Source organism: Hyaena hyaena, unplaced genomic scaffold (genome assembly GCF_003009895.1).
Source record: "Hyaena hyaena isolate Hyena2069 unplaced genomic scaffold, ASM300989v1 scaffold_111, whole genome shotgun sequence".
Taxonomy (NCBI): Eukaryota; Metazoa; Chordata; class Mammalia; order Carnivora; family Hyaenidae; genus Hyaena; species Hyaena hyaena.
The window spans coordinates 3283993-3296054 of record NW_024080743.1 but is presented as its reverse complement, the minus strand read 5'-3'; the positions used below and the strand labels follow the sequence as shown (position 1 = coordinate 3296054).

At 49.7% G+C, this 12062-nt stretch overlaps 1 protein-coding gene across 4 annotated transcripts in view; it reads left to right on the top strand.

Annotated features, from left to right (window-relative positions):
* Nucleotides 1-12062, top strand: part of BCAR3 (BCAR3 adaptor protein, NSP family member) — a 209559-nt gene that overhangs the window by 145688 nt on the left and 51809 nt on the right. Inside the window, exon 1 of one of the 4 annotated variants that reach the window (XM_039236456.1) lies at nt 7715-8200. The exons of 2 other annotated variants lie outside the window; for them this stretch is intronic. In XM_039236456.1, the coding sequence (XP_039092387.1) occupies nt 8117-8200 (84 nt within the window). In that variant the 5' untranslated portion in view covers nt 7715-8116. Of the gene's footprint in view, nt 1-7714; nt 8201-9171; nt 9650-12062 lie in introns of those variants that run through there. One more of the 4 variants, XM_039236457.1, reaches the window with a different exon arrangement.

Sequence of the window (12062 nt, the reverse complement as noted above, 5' to 3'; positions counted from 1 at the left end):
CTGATTGATCCAGCCATTCTGACTGAGACTTGTTTTAATTATTAACTCTAAGCACTGTTTGATCTCACATATGAAATAGAGATAATAATATGTGTCTACCAGTGTAAGTATTAAATAAGACACTGTGGTAAAAGCTCTCGGTATAAATGCTGGCTCTTGGGGGCCTTGCACGGGGGTGAGTGAGGGCTCCTTGGAGGAGCCCAGGCTGAGAGGTGGGGGATGTCTGTGACTGCTGCCATCAGCTGGGCACACGGCCCTGGAGTCTGTGGTCAGGGAGTGTTGCTGAGAATCCAACTTGTACTCTCCTGCATTCGGTGGTGACAGTGAGTGTGGTGTGCAAGCAAGGCCCTCCCACCAGCTGGGGAGGGGTTCCCCTCGTCTCACGGGGTTTAAAGCTGCTCCAACAGAGGCACCTGGGTGGCTCAGTTGCTTAAGCATCCAACTTTAGCTCAGGTCACAATCTTACAGTCTGTGGGTTTGAGCCCTGCGTCAGGCTCTGTGCTGACAGCCTGGAGCCTAGAGCCTGCTTCAGATTCTGTGTCTCCCTCCCTCTCTACCTCTCCCCCACTCATTCTCTCTCTCTGTCTCTCTCTCTCTGTCTCTCTCTCTCTCTCTGTCTCAAAAATAAATAAACATTAAAAAATTTTAAAAAGCAGCTTCAGCAGCAGAAAGGAAAGGCACTGCGGACCTCAAGGCTTTCTGTCCCCTCCTCTTACCATCCGTAGCCCTCCAGGGCCCACTGTGTCAAGGTTGCTGCAGGCTTTATCTGTCTTCGCTCACGTCCATGATTACCCACATAGTCCCTCGCTCCTCTCTCCACTAGACAAAAGATCAAGTAAGATCCTCAGAAGCCCTCTCTTTAAGAAATACTGGAAGTCCTTCTAGAGATTTTTAGGCCAAAAACCATGTGCCCCTCGCCTCAGTGAACACGTACTCACCCAGTAGTTTGTGTACAATTTCTAGTGGCTCCTGGAAGCCCACTCCACCCCCAGGCTAGGAGCCCCTCCCAGCCTAGACTGCCTCTCACAGCTCTTTGGGCAGGATGCAGAATTACCTAGCATCTCACTCACCTGACAATGTCCACCCGTCAGTTTATGACCATGAAAAAAGATAGTTTCCCACCAAAATATTTCATTTAGGTGGCTGGAATTTGCTTGAAAACGGAAGAAGGGATTAACAAGATCATTTTCTGTTTTATTTAGGCCAGCTTTCAAGGCTGGAATGCGTGCCATTAGTTCTGACTCCACTTCTCACCTGGTGCCCACCCCACCGGGTTCCTGCCTCCTCGGGGATCCCTCGGTGCCTCTTCACCCACTCAGACATCGGGCAGCCTCTCTGGGCGGGAGAAGGGTGGGGGGTGGCTTTGGATGAATGCACTGTGACCCTGGCAGTCCCTCCCACTAGGGCTGGGAGAGGAGAAGGTACACATGGAAGGCAGAATCTGGGTGGGGGGCCACTGAAAATCTAGAGAGGGTGCTCTGGGCAGAGCAGGCACAGCCTCCAATGGTCTATACTGGGCGCGGCTCTGATTCTAGAAATGGTTGGTATCAGAGTAGCCAGTCAGTAAAAGGGGCTGATGAAGAATGAAGGAGTCAGGCACATGGGAGGAGCTCCTCTGGAGACTCTAGACTCACAGGGAAGATCTAGTCCTAGGGCAAGACCCTGGAGGGCTGGGCTAGGCAAGGGGGCGAGGTTCAAGGAGCGTCTGGCAGAGCATCCAGGCAGGAGGTGTAGACGGACTCCCAGCCCTGCAGCTGACTCAGTGTTGGGGGGGCAATGGGGAACTGGAGGTGTGACCCAGATCCTGTGGGTGTGGGTGGGCTACAGGATCCCCAGTCAGACTGTCTGGCATTGAGGGCTCAGTAGCTGTGGATGGACCAGGTCTCCCCCTGCCTGAGGGCCAAGCAGGCAGATGCCGCGGACACGCGTGCTGCCTGCTAAAACAGCTCTCCAGACGACAATGGCTCTGGAGTAGGAAAATCATTTGAGACATCTGAGCAAGTGTGATTAAAACCATATGTGCGATTTTAATATGTGATCTTAAAATTTGAAGGCTAAAAATATTTTAAGACAGAGAAAACTCTTAAACTCCTCCTCATTGGTCCCTGGCTTTCAAAGTTCAAGAGACACTGCGGTACCAGCCTTTCAGTCGGTGGCTCAGGGCGGAGCTGTCCATGCTCCTGTGGTCTGACATTTGGGTGGGATCAGGCATGTGCCCTGTGGGAGGAAAAGGGGAAGGGGAAGCTTCCATTTGCTGAGTACCTACTGTGTGTTGGGTGCCTGGCTCTTTATGTGTTATCTCACTTGGTCCTCAAAAACCATGGTAAGTTGGAGGACGAAACGGAGGCTCAGAGAGGTTAAGAAATTTCCCAGGGTCACCCAGCTTGCTAGCGGTGCAGTGAAGGCTTGAAGCCACCCTGGCTCTCCTTCTATCCTACCTCCCAGTGTCACTTTTGAGACATGCAAATATGTGTCTCACAGTTCAGTGTTGGAAGATGTCATTTTGCCCAAATGCTTGTGAGATGGGAGAGCTGGGGGCAGTGGAGATGGGAGACAGTGCAGCTGGTCCTGATGGGGGGGAGTCTTCAGGTGTGCTGGCTCTGTAGACGCCCTCAAAGCATTTCTCCAGCTCTGCATGGGAGGGGGCTCTTGAGGGCATTTGTGGTCACTATTAGTTGCTTATATAGCTCACACTTACCATAGTGGAAGGAAGGAGAAAGGACAACGCACAGCACAGAAAACTTCAGAGCTACAATGCCCAGAAATGCAAATGGCCGCTCTGGGCGAGGTACGTGCATCGTGAGTGTAGAATGGAAAAAAGCATTGGGGAGGCTGGCTCATCTTGGTTGAGTGAGGCTCCCAGGGGTGTATGGATGGGCTTCAGGAGGCAAAGTATCCCCTGAAATTATACATAAAACATTACAACATGTGCTTTTTGCTCTGGGAAGAGGGTCGATGGTTTTCATGGACTCTGAGAGAAGACAGAGACTGCCAGAGTCCACGTCTGTTCTTTGAGGTTGGAGCTATGCCCCATGCTTGCACTTTTCATTTTGACTTAATGCCAAAGACAGAAAATTGGCCTTGTATAACAGGATTTCTGAAGGTGATATCAGAAAATATGTGGTGGTGATGGATAGATGGATGGATGGATGGGATGGAATTGTGTGATAGTGCAAGAAAGCAGACTCAGGGCTGGGTGCTCACCTAATTTAGCTCCATGTTGTCAGCGTTACAATTTTAATATCCAGTTAGAGAAACAGAAATTTACTTGGGGGGGTGTCATAAGACCCGGCAGGGGGGAGAGATGTGTTTGTGACTACTGTCTTTAGTTCCTTTGTTGATGTGGCAGGCAGATCAATACCGCTTCCGGACAGAGGCCATTTAGCAGCCATAGTCTTTCACCCCCATGAGGAATCTGAGGACTGGCAGACCGAGATGTGCACAGTAGACGCTCCTAAATGCACCCTCTGTATTTCCGAGCGCAAGCGAACATCTTGTCCACAGCAACACACAGAGTGGCCCTGAGAGTATGGCCAGCGTTTCCCACCCTCCTCCCACCGGGTCCACTGTGCATCCCCCTTTCGAGTAAGAGATTAACCTCATTTGCATATAGGAAAATATGTCAAATGCTCTTTGGCAGCTTCTGTAGCTGCTGAGTCTGGGCCTGAGTGGAAGGAGACTTCTTCCCGTGTGGCCTCTCCTCATCCTCAGTGGTTTCTCAGCAATGTCCCCCCAGGCCCCGAGTCCTGTCACTTACACGAGGGTTGCCACTCAGCAATGCCCCAGCTCCTCCACCACCTCCTCGCTTCCTGCTTTACTGTACCCAGAATAATGCAGACAGGCCAGGTGCCTGGGAAACTTTGGGAGACAGGGTTGCAGAGAAAAGCACCTTTGTGGGGGCACTGGATGGTTCAGCTGGTTGAGCGTCTGACTTGGGTTCAGGCTGTGATCTCATGGTTGGTGGGTTCAGGCCCCGCACTGGGCTCTGTGCTGACAGCTCAGAGCCTGGAGCTGTTTTGGATTCTGTGTCTCCCTCTCTCTCTGCCCCTCCCCCATTCACACTCTGTCTCCTCTCTTTCTCAAAAATAAACAAACATGAAAAAAAAAATTAAATGCACCTTTCCTGGCCCTGGGCTTTCCAGGCTGCTCCTCAAGGGGCAGAACCTGCAGAGGGTGGTCTTGGATGTTTAGGATTGGGTCCATCCAGGTTCATCTTCACTGCTTCTGAGGGCACCAGGGGAAATGGAATGGTAGCATGGCTTACCCTCTAGCTCATTAAAGCTGTTTTTGTTCACCGAGAGTCTGAACACTGGGGTTTAGTGGAGGCAAAGAGCCAGGAGAGAGAGAGACCTTGCTGGGGAGGTGGAGTCTCAGGAGTTGCCACGAGGGGTTGGGCTGTTTTGACTCCACAATTGGTGTTCACCCCTTGACTGATGGTCTGAGCATGTCCCTGTGGGTGGGGATGAGCCAGGCCTTGCAGCTTTGGACCAGTACCCTTCGGTGACAGCGCGCTCCCCTCCGTGGGTGGTGTCACTCTCCTCAGGGCTCCTTGACCATGACGAGCACCTCAGTGCACTTAGGCTAGATGCCCTGATTCTGGGCTGGCTTTGGGAGGGGAATGGTGAAGTACTGGCAACAGGGTCCTCCTAGTTGCCCTGAAACAGGTAAAAGCAGATACCTTGAAGGCACGCCTTTCTCCCCACAGAACTTCTCCCCCCCCCCCCCCCCCCCCCCCCCCCCCCCCCCCCGCCAGGCCAAAGAGACAGCCTGCCTCACTGGGAGCCTGATCTTCTAGTGAAGATGGTAGCACTCTGGGAGAGGGACTCTCGCACGCCTTCTGCCTCCCTCAGCGCAAGGGCTGCTGCTGACAAGAAGCACGTGCCTGTGGAATATGGCTGGCAGGCGGCTCCTGTTTCCATGGTTACTAAATAGGACAGGTTAGTATTAGGGCTGCCCAAGGAAAAATGGCATTGAGGCTAACACTTGAGCAGGGACCTTCCTCTGGGCTGCTTTAACCCTCCTCCCAAATTGGGCGGGCAACATTTCACCTGAAAGCATGGGGGTCTCCCTGTCAAGGGTCTACCTGGCTGCCCTGGCTTTTTTCACAGGTGTGTTCCTTGGTGCAAAGGAGCAAGTCTTCCAGGAAGCCAGAGTGGGCGCTAGAGAGCCTGATTTCCCAGGAGCTTTGTGAGCCACCCAGCACCATTCCCCCTCTCCCTCTCCATTAGTCCCTGGGGTCCCACTAGAGATGCTGACCCGGGTCCTGACAAAGGCATGATGTGTAGAAAAGCCTGAATCCAAATTTGGTCCTAAATCATATGCACCAAATCATCAGAGTGACCCCCTGCCCCAGGTCACCCTTTTCATGGGGCTCTGTGAGTAACAGGTTTAATTATTAGACATTACAAGAATCTCTTATTTGTGTTTCCACGATTGCATACCAGGTTCTGCATTCGCAGGCTGGAGTCCCTGGTCCTTTGTCCATTATCTGCCGAGTGACATGCCGTCCTGGTTTTCTGTTTCTTTGTAACTAGAATAGAATAATCGCTGGAGAGAACGTGGGAGAATTGATCAGCGTGGCTGCAGATATTTAGAAGCGTAACGAGTCAGTGAAGGGCACTTTGCAAATTCACGCAATTATCGTCTTTCATTGCAACAACCACACATTATTTTAGTCTCCCTCCTTGGCCATTTCGGGAGAAATTTATTAAAACCTTTGGGTACTGTTTCAGAAATTATTTTTGGTGTGAAACAAAAAAATTTTAAAGGGCTGAGGAGACAGTTACCTAGTAAGATTAGCCTATTCTTTAATCCTGACAGAATCAATTCTTTGGATATTTGGGAGACATTTCTTAGAGTAAATAGGGGAAGTGACCAGAGCTGTGATTCTCCAGTGACCTGAGGATCCTTTGTTCTGCTTTTACCCTGGCCCTGGAGCATCTGATGACATAATTCTTGGTAATTTACATGTCTGAATTATTTGCATATTTCTTTCAGGAATGCACTTCATTCAGACTTTCTGAGGGTCCGGTAGGAGTTCAGAGGCTTTGGCTGACTAATCTCTCTGAATTTCTGTGTGGTGTTTAAGGAGCTGCTTGCTTCCCTTCCTTTTCCCAGACTGGAGATGGTGCTTTTTTTTTTTTTTTTTTTTTTTTTTTTTTTTTNTTTTTTTTTTTTTTTTTTTTTTTTTTTTTTTTTTTTTTTTTTGGTAGCCTCTTGGGGAGTTTCTTAGCCTGATGGAGGTTCTTCTTTCCTACCAAAGGGGATGAGCAGGTGAAGACTAGGCCCCTTACCTGGTGGCTGTTGGCCTGATTGATGAGCCATTCCCACAAGCCGTGGACCCCGGCTGCTCATAAGGACTTGCCTTTGAACCCCATCTAATAGAAATAAGGGCAAACAGAGCCTGCTCATGGATACAGTGCAGGGATCCTGGAGGACAATACTGACCCACCAGCCTGCCCATCTCCAAGGGCCCCTCCAGCTCAGAATCCCCATGAACTCTCCCACCCTTGATGCTTGCTGCCAGGTTCTTGGGGACGCTTCCATGGATCCAGGAGCTCCCATGACTACACATCTCACCTCCAGAGTCACGGAGCAGGACTGAGGGAGCATAAAGGAAGTCAGCACCCCCCCCTTCTGCATCATTCCTGTGGTGCCGACTTACTGTAGCTCCATCCCCACATCCTTTGTATTTATGAGGCTGTCCCTCTGCCCCTTTGGGACGTGTTGAAGCACAGAAGCTGCTCACCAGGCATTGAACAAACAGCTCTCTATTTTTACAGGCCGACTTGACCTAGTCCAAAGGCCGAGGCCTCCTGAGGATTTGCCACTAATCCTGTTGGATATTTCTCATACCTCCCTCATGCCTCATCTGGTGTTGTTTCTTTCTGCACTGAATAGGTTCTGTTTCTTCCCCATTACAAGTTTCTGCCTGTGTGAAGTTTCAGAAAGCTTCAGGACACATTCCAATCTTGAGTGGCCGAAGCCACAGAAAGGTAATGTTTGGAACAGTAGGAGAGGAGTCAGAGGCAGAAACCTGGGTTTAATTTTAAAAATCAGCCTTGTTGAGCATCCCCTCTAACTGGAATGCTAGAAGAGAGGCAATTACTTTTCCCTGAAGGTCATAGGAGGCTCTCCCTGGGGGCAAAGGCCTCTTAGCACAGGAGAATGGCTTGGCTGCATATACCGCGTGGGCCTCACGGTCCAAGTCCTGGACCTGGGTTAGGCAGAGAAGGCAATTCAAATGGAGTATTCCAAGTAAAGGAGGGAAATGGGAGACAATCGTTGGGTGGATCAGAAGGAGGTACACAGCCTGTCCCCCATCCTCTCAGCAGACCACTCGGCCAGGTGGGAGGCCATGGGGCGCTCGGGGTGTTTGCTAATAGACTTGCTAATTAAACACCAGAAGACAGTATTGCTTTGCCCACAGTAATGGCTATGCCAACGTTATCAGCTGCAAACCAACTGCCAGGAGCATTCTAATTAAAAATAAATAGTACTGCGGGTGGGCCGGCACAGTGGGGCCAGGGATCCTGCCCACATTTCTTAGGACTTCTACGATTGGTCCTAAGGGAAAGTCATACCCCAGTCACCTTTAGGTCCTTTTCTCAGAGGAGCCTCTGTCTAATCCCAAGGTGGTGTGATGCATGCTTCCTTAACCCTTAGCTGGTAGTGTGATAGGCAAACAGATAAAGCCTCTAGAAGCAGACTGCCTGCTGCCCTATAGCCCTGGGAAGGACAAGCTGCCCGAGGGGGTAATGATTTCTGCTGGGTCTCTAAACTGAGGGGACAGCTAAAGCCCAAAGCTTCTTCTAAGAGAGGTTAGAATTTCATCAGAAAGCAAGTCTGGTCACATGAGAATTTCTGGCACTGTGTGCATGGCAGGCTGGACACCAGCCTGCCAGAATTGAGCGAGTGGATCGTATTGGCTTCAGCGGAGGGGAAGAGTCCCAGCCTGGCCTGGGAGAAGGAGTGGCTCACTCCCCCGACTGGACCGGCCACCAGACTGCGGCCAGGAGCAGCCAAGCTGCTGCCGTAGGGCTGGGGCTCTGACGCCCAAGCCCAATTTCCTTTAACCCTAAAGAAAGTGTGTGGTCCAGGGGCTGGACACTGGAAGATGCCTAAGGAATGCAGTGCTTTCCACGCCCTCTCGGCAGCCCTGTGCTGCTTCTATCACCGCAAGTCTTTCCTTGGAGCCAAGGTAGGTGCGGTTTAGAGATAAGGTGCATTGGAGATTCTTTTAGGGGCCTTGAAAGCGTCAGTCTTCTAAAAGGCACCAGAAAAAGTTCACAGCCTGCTGGCTGTAAACACAGAGGCACTTTCTTTGGCCGGTAGAGCTTCCTAAGCCCCCAGTGAAGTGCCTCCCCAGAAGCAGAATCCAGCTGCACAGAAGGGGGTCCTAGGCTGTGTATTTCAAGAGACTTTCAGTCTCTTTGGGCTGAAATTCTGTACCAAAGTGAGTAAAACGGAGCTATTTTTCTTCTTTCTCTCTTTGTGTCTCTCTTCCCTCATTTGCAGTGAGTGTGAGATGGCTGAGCCCCTCTCTCTCTGCTGAACCTGCTAGCCCATTATGTCAATAACGGCTATAACATACAGAAACCACCAAATACCTCCTTGCAGATCTCAGCCGGGTTCCAAGGCTGTTCAGTATTTGGAACTGTCTTTTCTTTACTGCTGAACCTTGGTCATGAGATACCAGTGCCAAAGGTTTTGCGTAATATGTCAGTGCACTATTTTGATGAAAATATTCAAAGAACCTCACTTGACTAATTCAAGACAAGACCTGTGCTCTGCCTTGCCTGCCTGTGACAGCACACAAGAATGAAGATTAATACAGGTTCTCATTGATCCGCGGTTTTGTGCGCCGTGGAAGAAATCCTGTCGGCCCTAGCTTGACTACAGACCTCATTTATTCATGGGAAGTAGAAATCCGAAGCTTTCATGACATTCTTCCCACCCAGTTGGTGGAGCTCTGTCTCCTGAGGGACTGACTTATTTAGTGCAGGGTTAGGATGCTCCGCTTCCTTCTTCTCAATAATGCTCCAAAGAGAAGAACTTTCAGGAGAATGTAACAGGAAAACATACTAAAGGGAAAAAAGAGCCCTTTGTAAAATAATATACCCTGCGGGAGAGGGGGGAGGGCAGGCTTCTGATTTTACTCCCTGTTAGAGTGTTCAGAGTAGCTTTCTAGCCAACTAGCAAAGTTTGTCTCTTTGTCAAAGAATTTGGAGGAGGGGGTGAGTAATTAATCATCAGCTAGAAGTGTTTCCTCCCTGATTTAAGAGCCCCTTTCTATCCTAGAGTCCAGTGGGGTGATATGAGGACCATGTGGTTTCTGGCCTAAATATGGATCATTCTGGCGTGGGGTGGATGAAGTCATGCCATTAACAGTATTTTAAAGCTGTCAAAGATAGACCGGGAGGTCCCAAAGGGACTGTACACTTCAGGGATTGGCAGTAGGTTTTCACTCTAATAGAAGTCCTTCCAGAAGCCAACTTTTGCTATCTCAGAAAAGTGCAGCTCAGCGTTCATATGTGAGGAAACAGCCCATAATATCTGGGCCCGAGTGATGAGATTCTGTTCAGATGGCCCTCTTCCTCTGCAGTTATGTCCTCCAAGGCCTGCTGAGAAGGCCACAGGATCACATGGGGTAAGCCTGATGCAGCCCTTCTTCAGCGCTCCCTCCCCATCCTCCCTGCGACAGCCACTCCTGGTGGTAGAAACGCCTCCCTTCCACCGAGGGCTTCCCACCTCACTCCCAGTTTGGCACCTCGCTCCCAGTTTGGTGCGTCTTTGTGGAGGGAGTGCGTCTGTGAGGAGGGAGTGCGTCTGTGAGGAGTGACGTGCTCGCTCACCAGAAACTGACACTTTTGGACCCAACTTCGGGTTCCCCACCAAACCTCAAACTGTGCTTCCCATCCTGTTTTGCTTAGGTAGTTACCTGGGAAAGAAAGCCTTCCTGTGCTTTCTGCCAGAGTCGCCCCAGTGATAATGCCACATCGCTTTATTGACTCCTGCTTTAATTAGGGGTTTCAGGCCTTGCCACTCATAATTAGTTTCTGTCGCAATTAGGGTTGCAAAATTAAATTGGGATTGATTGCCTGATAACAAAGCGGAAATAAAGCCTCAGTTCTTGACCATGTATGCTGCTTCCCTTGGCATGAATTTCTCATACCAAAAATAACACTCTGGTAGCCATGGTAACTTTCCATTTGGTCTAATCCATATCATCTCTGGAGAAACTAGAATGTTATTAATAGTGTTTGTTGTATGGGAAGAAAACTAAAAATATAAAAGCTCCTTCATTACATAGGAGACCAATCACACTGGCTCTTTGAGGGAATAAAATCTTACTTGCAGAGATTTGATGGAATTTAGAATGTACTTAGAGGCCTCGTGTGGACTTGCATACCAAGGCCCTGGAAAGGAGTGAGACGGAGGGAGCAAGAATGGAGAGCAGAATCAAGGATATGCAATCCTCTCTAGCCCCCGTGGAGTTGAGGCCAGAGACGAGATGTTCCAGCCACGTTGAGGGTCACAACCTTAACATCCCTGAAGGGGTTCACAGAAGGCAGCCATTTTGCAAAAGTCCACTGGGTCTTGGGTGAGAAAAGGAAAGGCTATTTTGCTTATGCCCAGTGGAAAAGAGTTTGGAGTGAAGATATTACCAACCTATAACATTACTGAAGCATGTTCAAGTCCAAAAGCCACTGAACATTGAATGTTGTAGCCCATCCATGCATAAGCACTGTACTGGGAGGGTGGGGTGGGAAGTGACAGTTGAGGGAGGGCCCCTGCTTTGAAGGACTTACCACAGAAGCATTAGGTCCTTGTGTCATTTTGTTCCGTTTGCAAAAGCTCTTCCAGTGTCTGAGTTCTCCACAGGGAACACAAGGAAGTCATCTTACTGGAATCTCAGAATGAGTGCTTTGAGTTGGCAGGGCAATAGTTTACCCCTTCCCACAGAGGAGAAACTGAGGCTCAGAGAAACTGCCTACCCAGAATCATTCCATGGGGCACCAAGGAGAGAAACCAGAGTCTCTGGCTTCTAGCCCAGTGTTACCTCTATAATAACACATTAAGACCATTGAAACCTAAAACAAGATGATAATGTGCATATTAATACTTCAGTTTACAATGCAGTTGGGGAAGAATAGTGTGAACCTCAGTTTTCAGGAGAGGCTTTGGGGGGGGTCATGCAGAAGTGGTTTTCAGGGGCGCCTGGGTGGCTCAGTGAATTAAGCGTCTGACTTCAGTTCAGGTCATGACCTCACGGTTTGTGGGTTCGAGCCCCACGTTGGGCTCTGTGCTGACAGCTCAGAGCCTGGAGCCTGCCTTGGATTCTATGTCTCCCTCTCTCTCTCTCTCTGCCCCTCCCCTGCTCACACTCTGTCTCTCTCTCTCTCAAATAAACATTAAAAAAAATTTTTAAGGGGCTCCTGGGTGGCTCAGTCAGTTAAGCATCAGACTTTGGCTCAGGTCAGCTAGTGAATTTGAGCTCTGCATCGGGCTCTGTGCTGACAGCACAGAGCCTGGAGCCTGTTTCAGATTCTGTGTCTCCCTCTCTCTCTGCCCCTCCTTCACTTATACTCTCTCTCTGTATCAAAAATAAATAAACTATAAAAGGATTTTCTTAAATTTTTTTAAAAAAGAAGTTTTCAGAGAATAAATAATCCTCCTGCAAGCAGGGCAGGACCACCTTTAGGTCCCACATGAACCACAGAAAGAATGTGGTGAAAAGCACAATAGATCCCATTTCTGGCCCTGGCAATAAGAACAAACTGCCACTTCTGGTCCCTGTGTCTCTGATTTTTCTTGTGTGGAGGCAGGGGGAAAGGAGCTGAAATTTGCCTCCTTATCACTGGTCACTCCCGAGGGAAGGTCTGTGTGATTTTCACTCCAGGGGAACCTAAGAGGCGGGAGTTCCTTGTGAGTGCAGAATAGTCATGTTTCCGAAGGAGCCGAAACAGAGAGGTTGGAGCGTAGAGACGGTGCATAAATGAGTCATTGAGTCTCGGCCAGCCAGTCACTAAGTCCCGTGGCACTGGTCTTAGCAACCACGT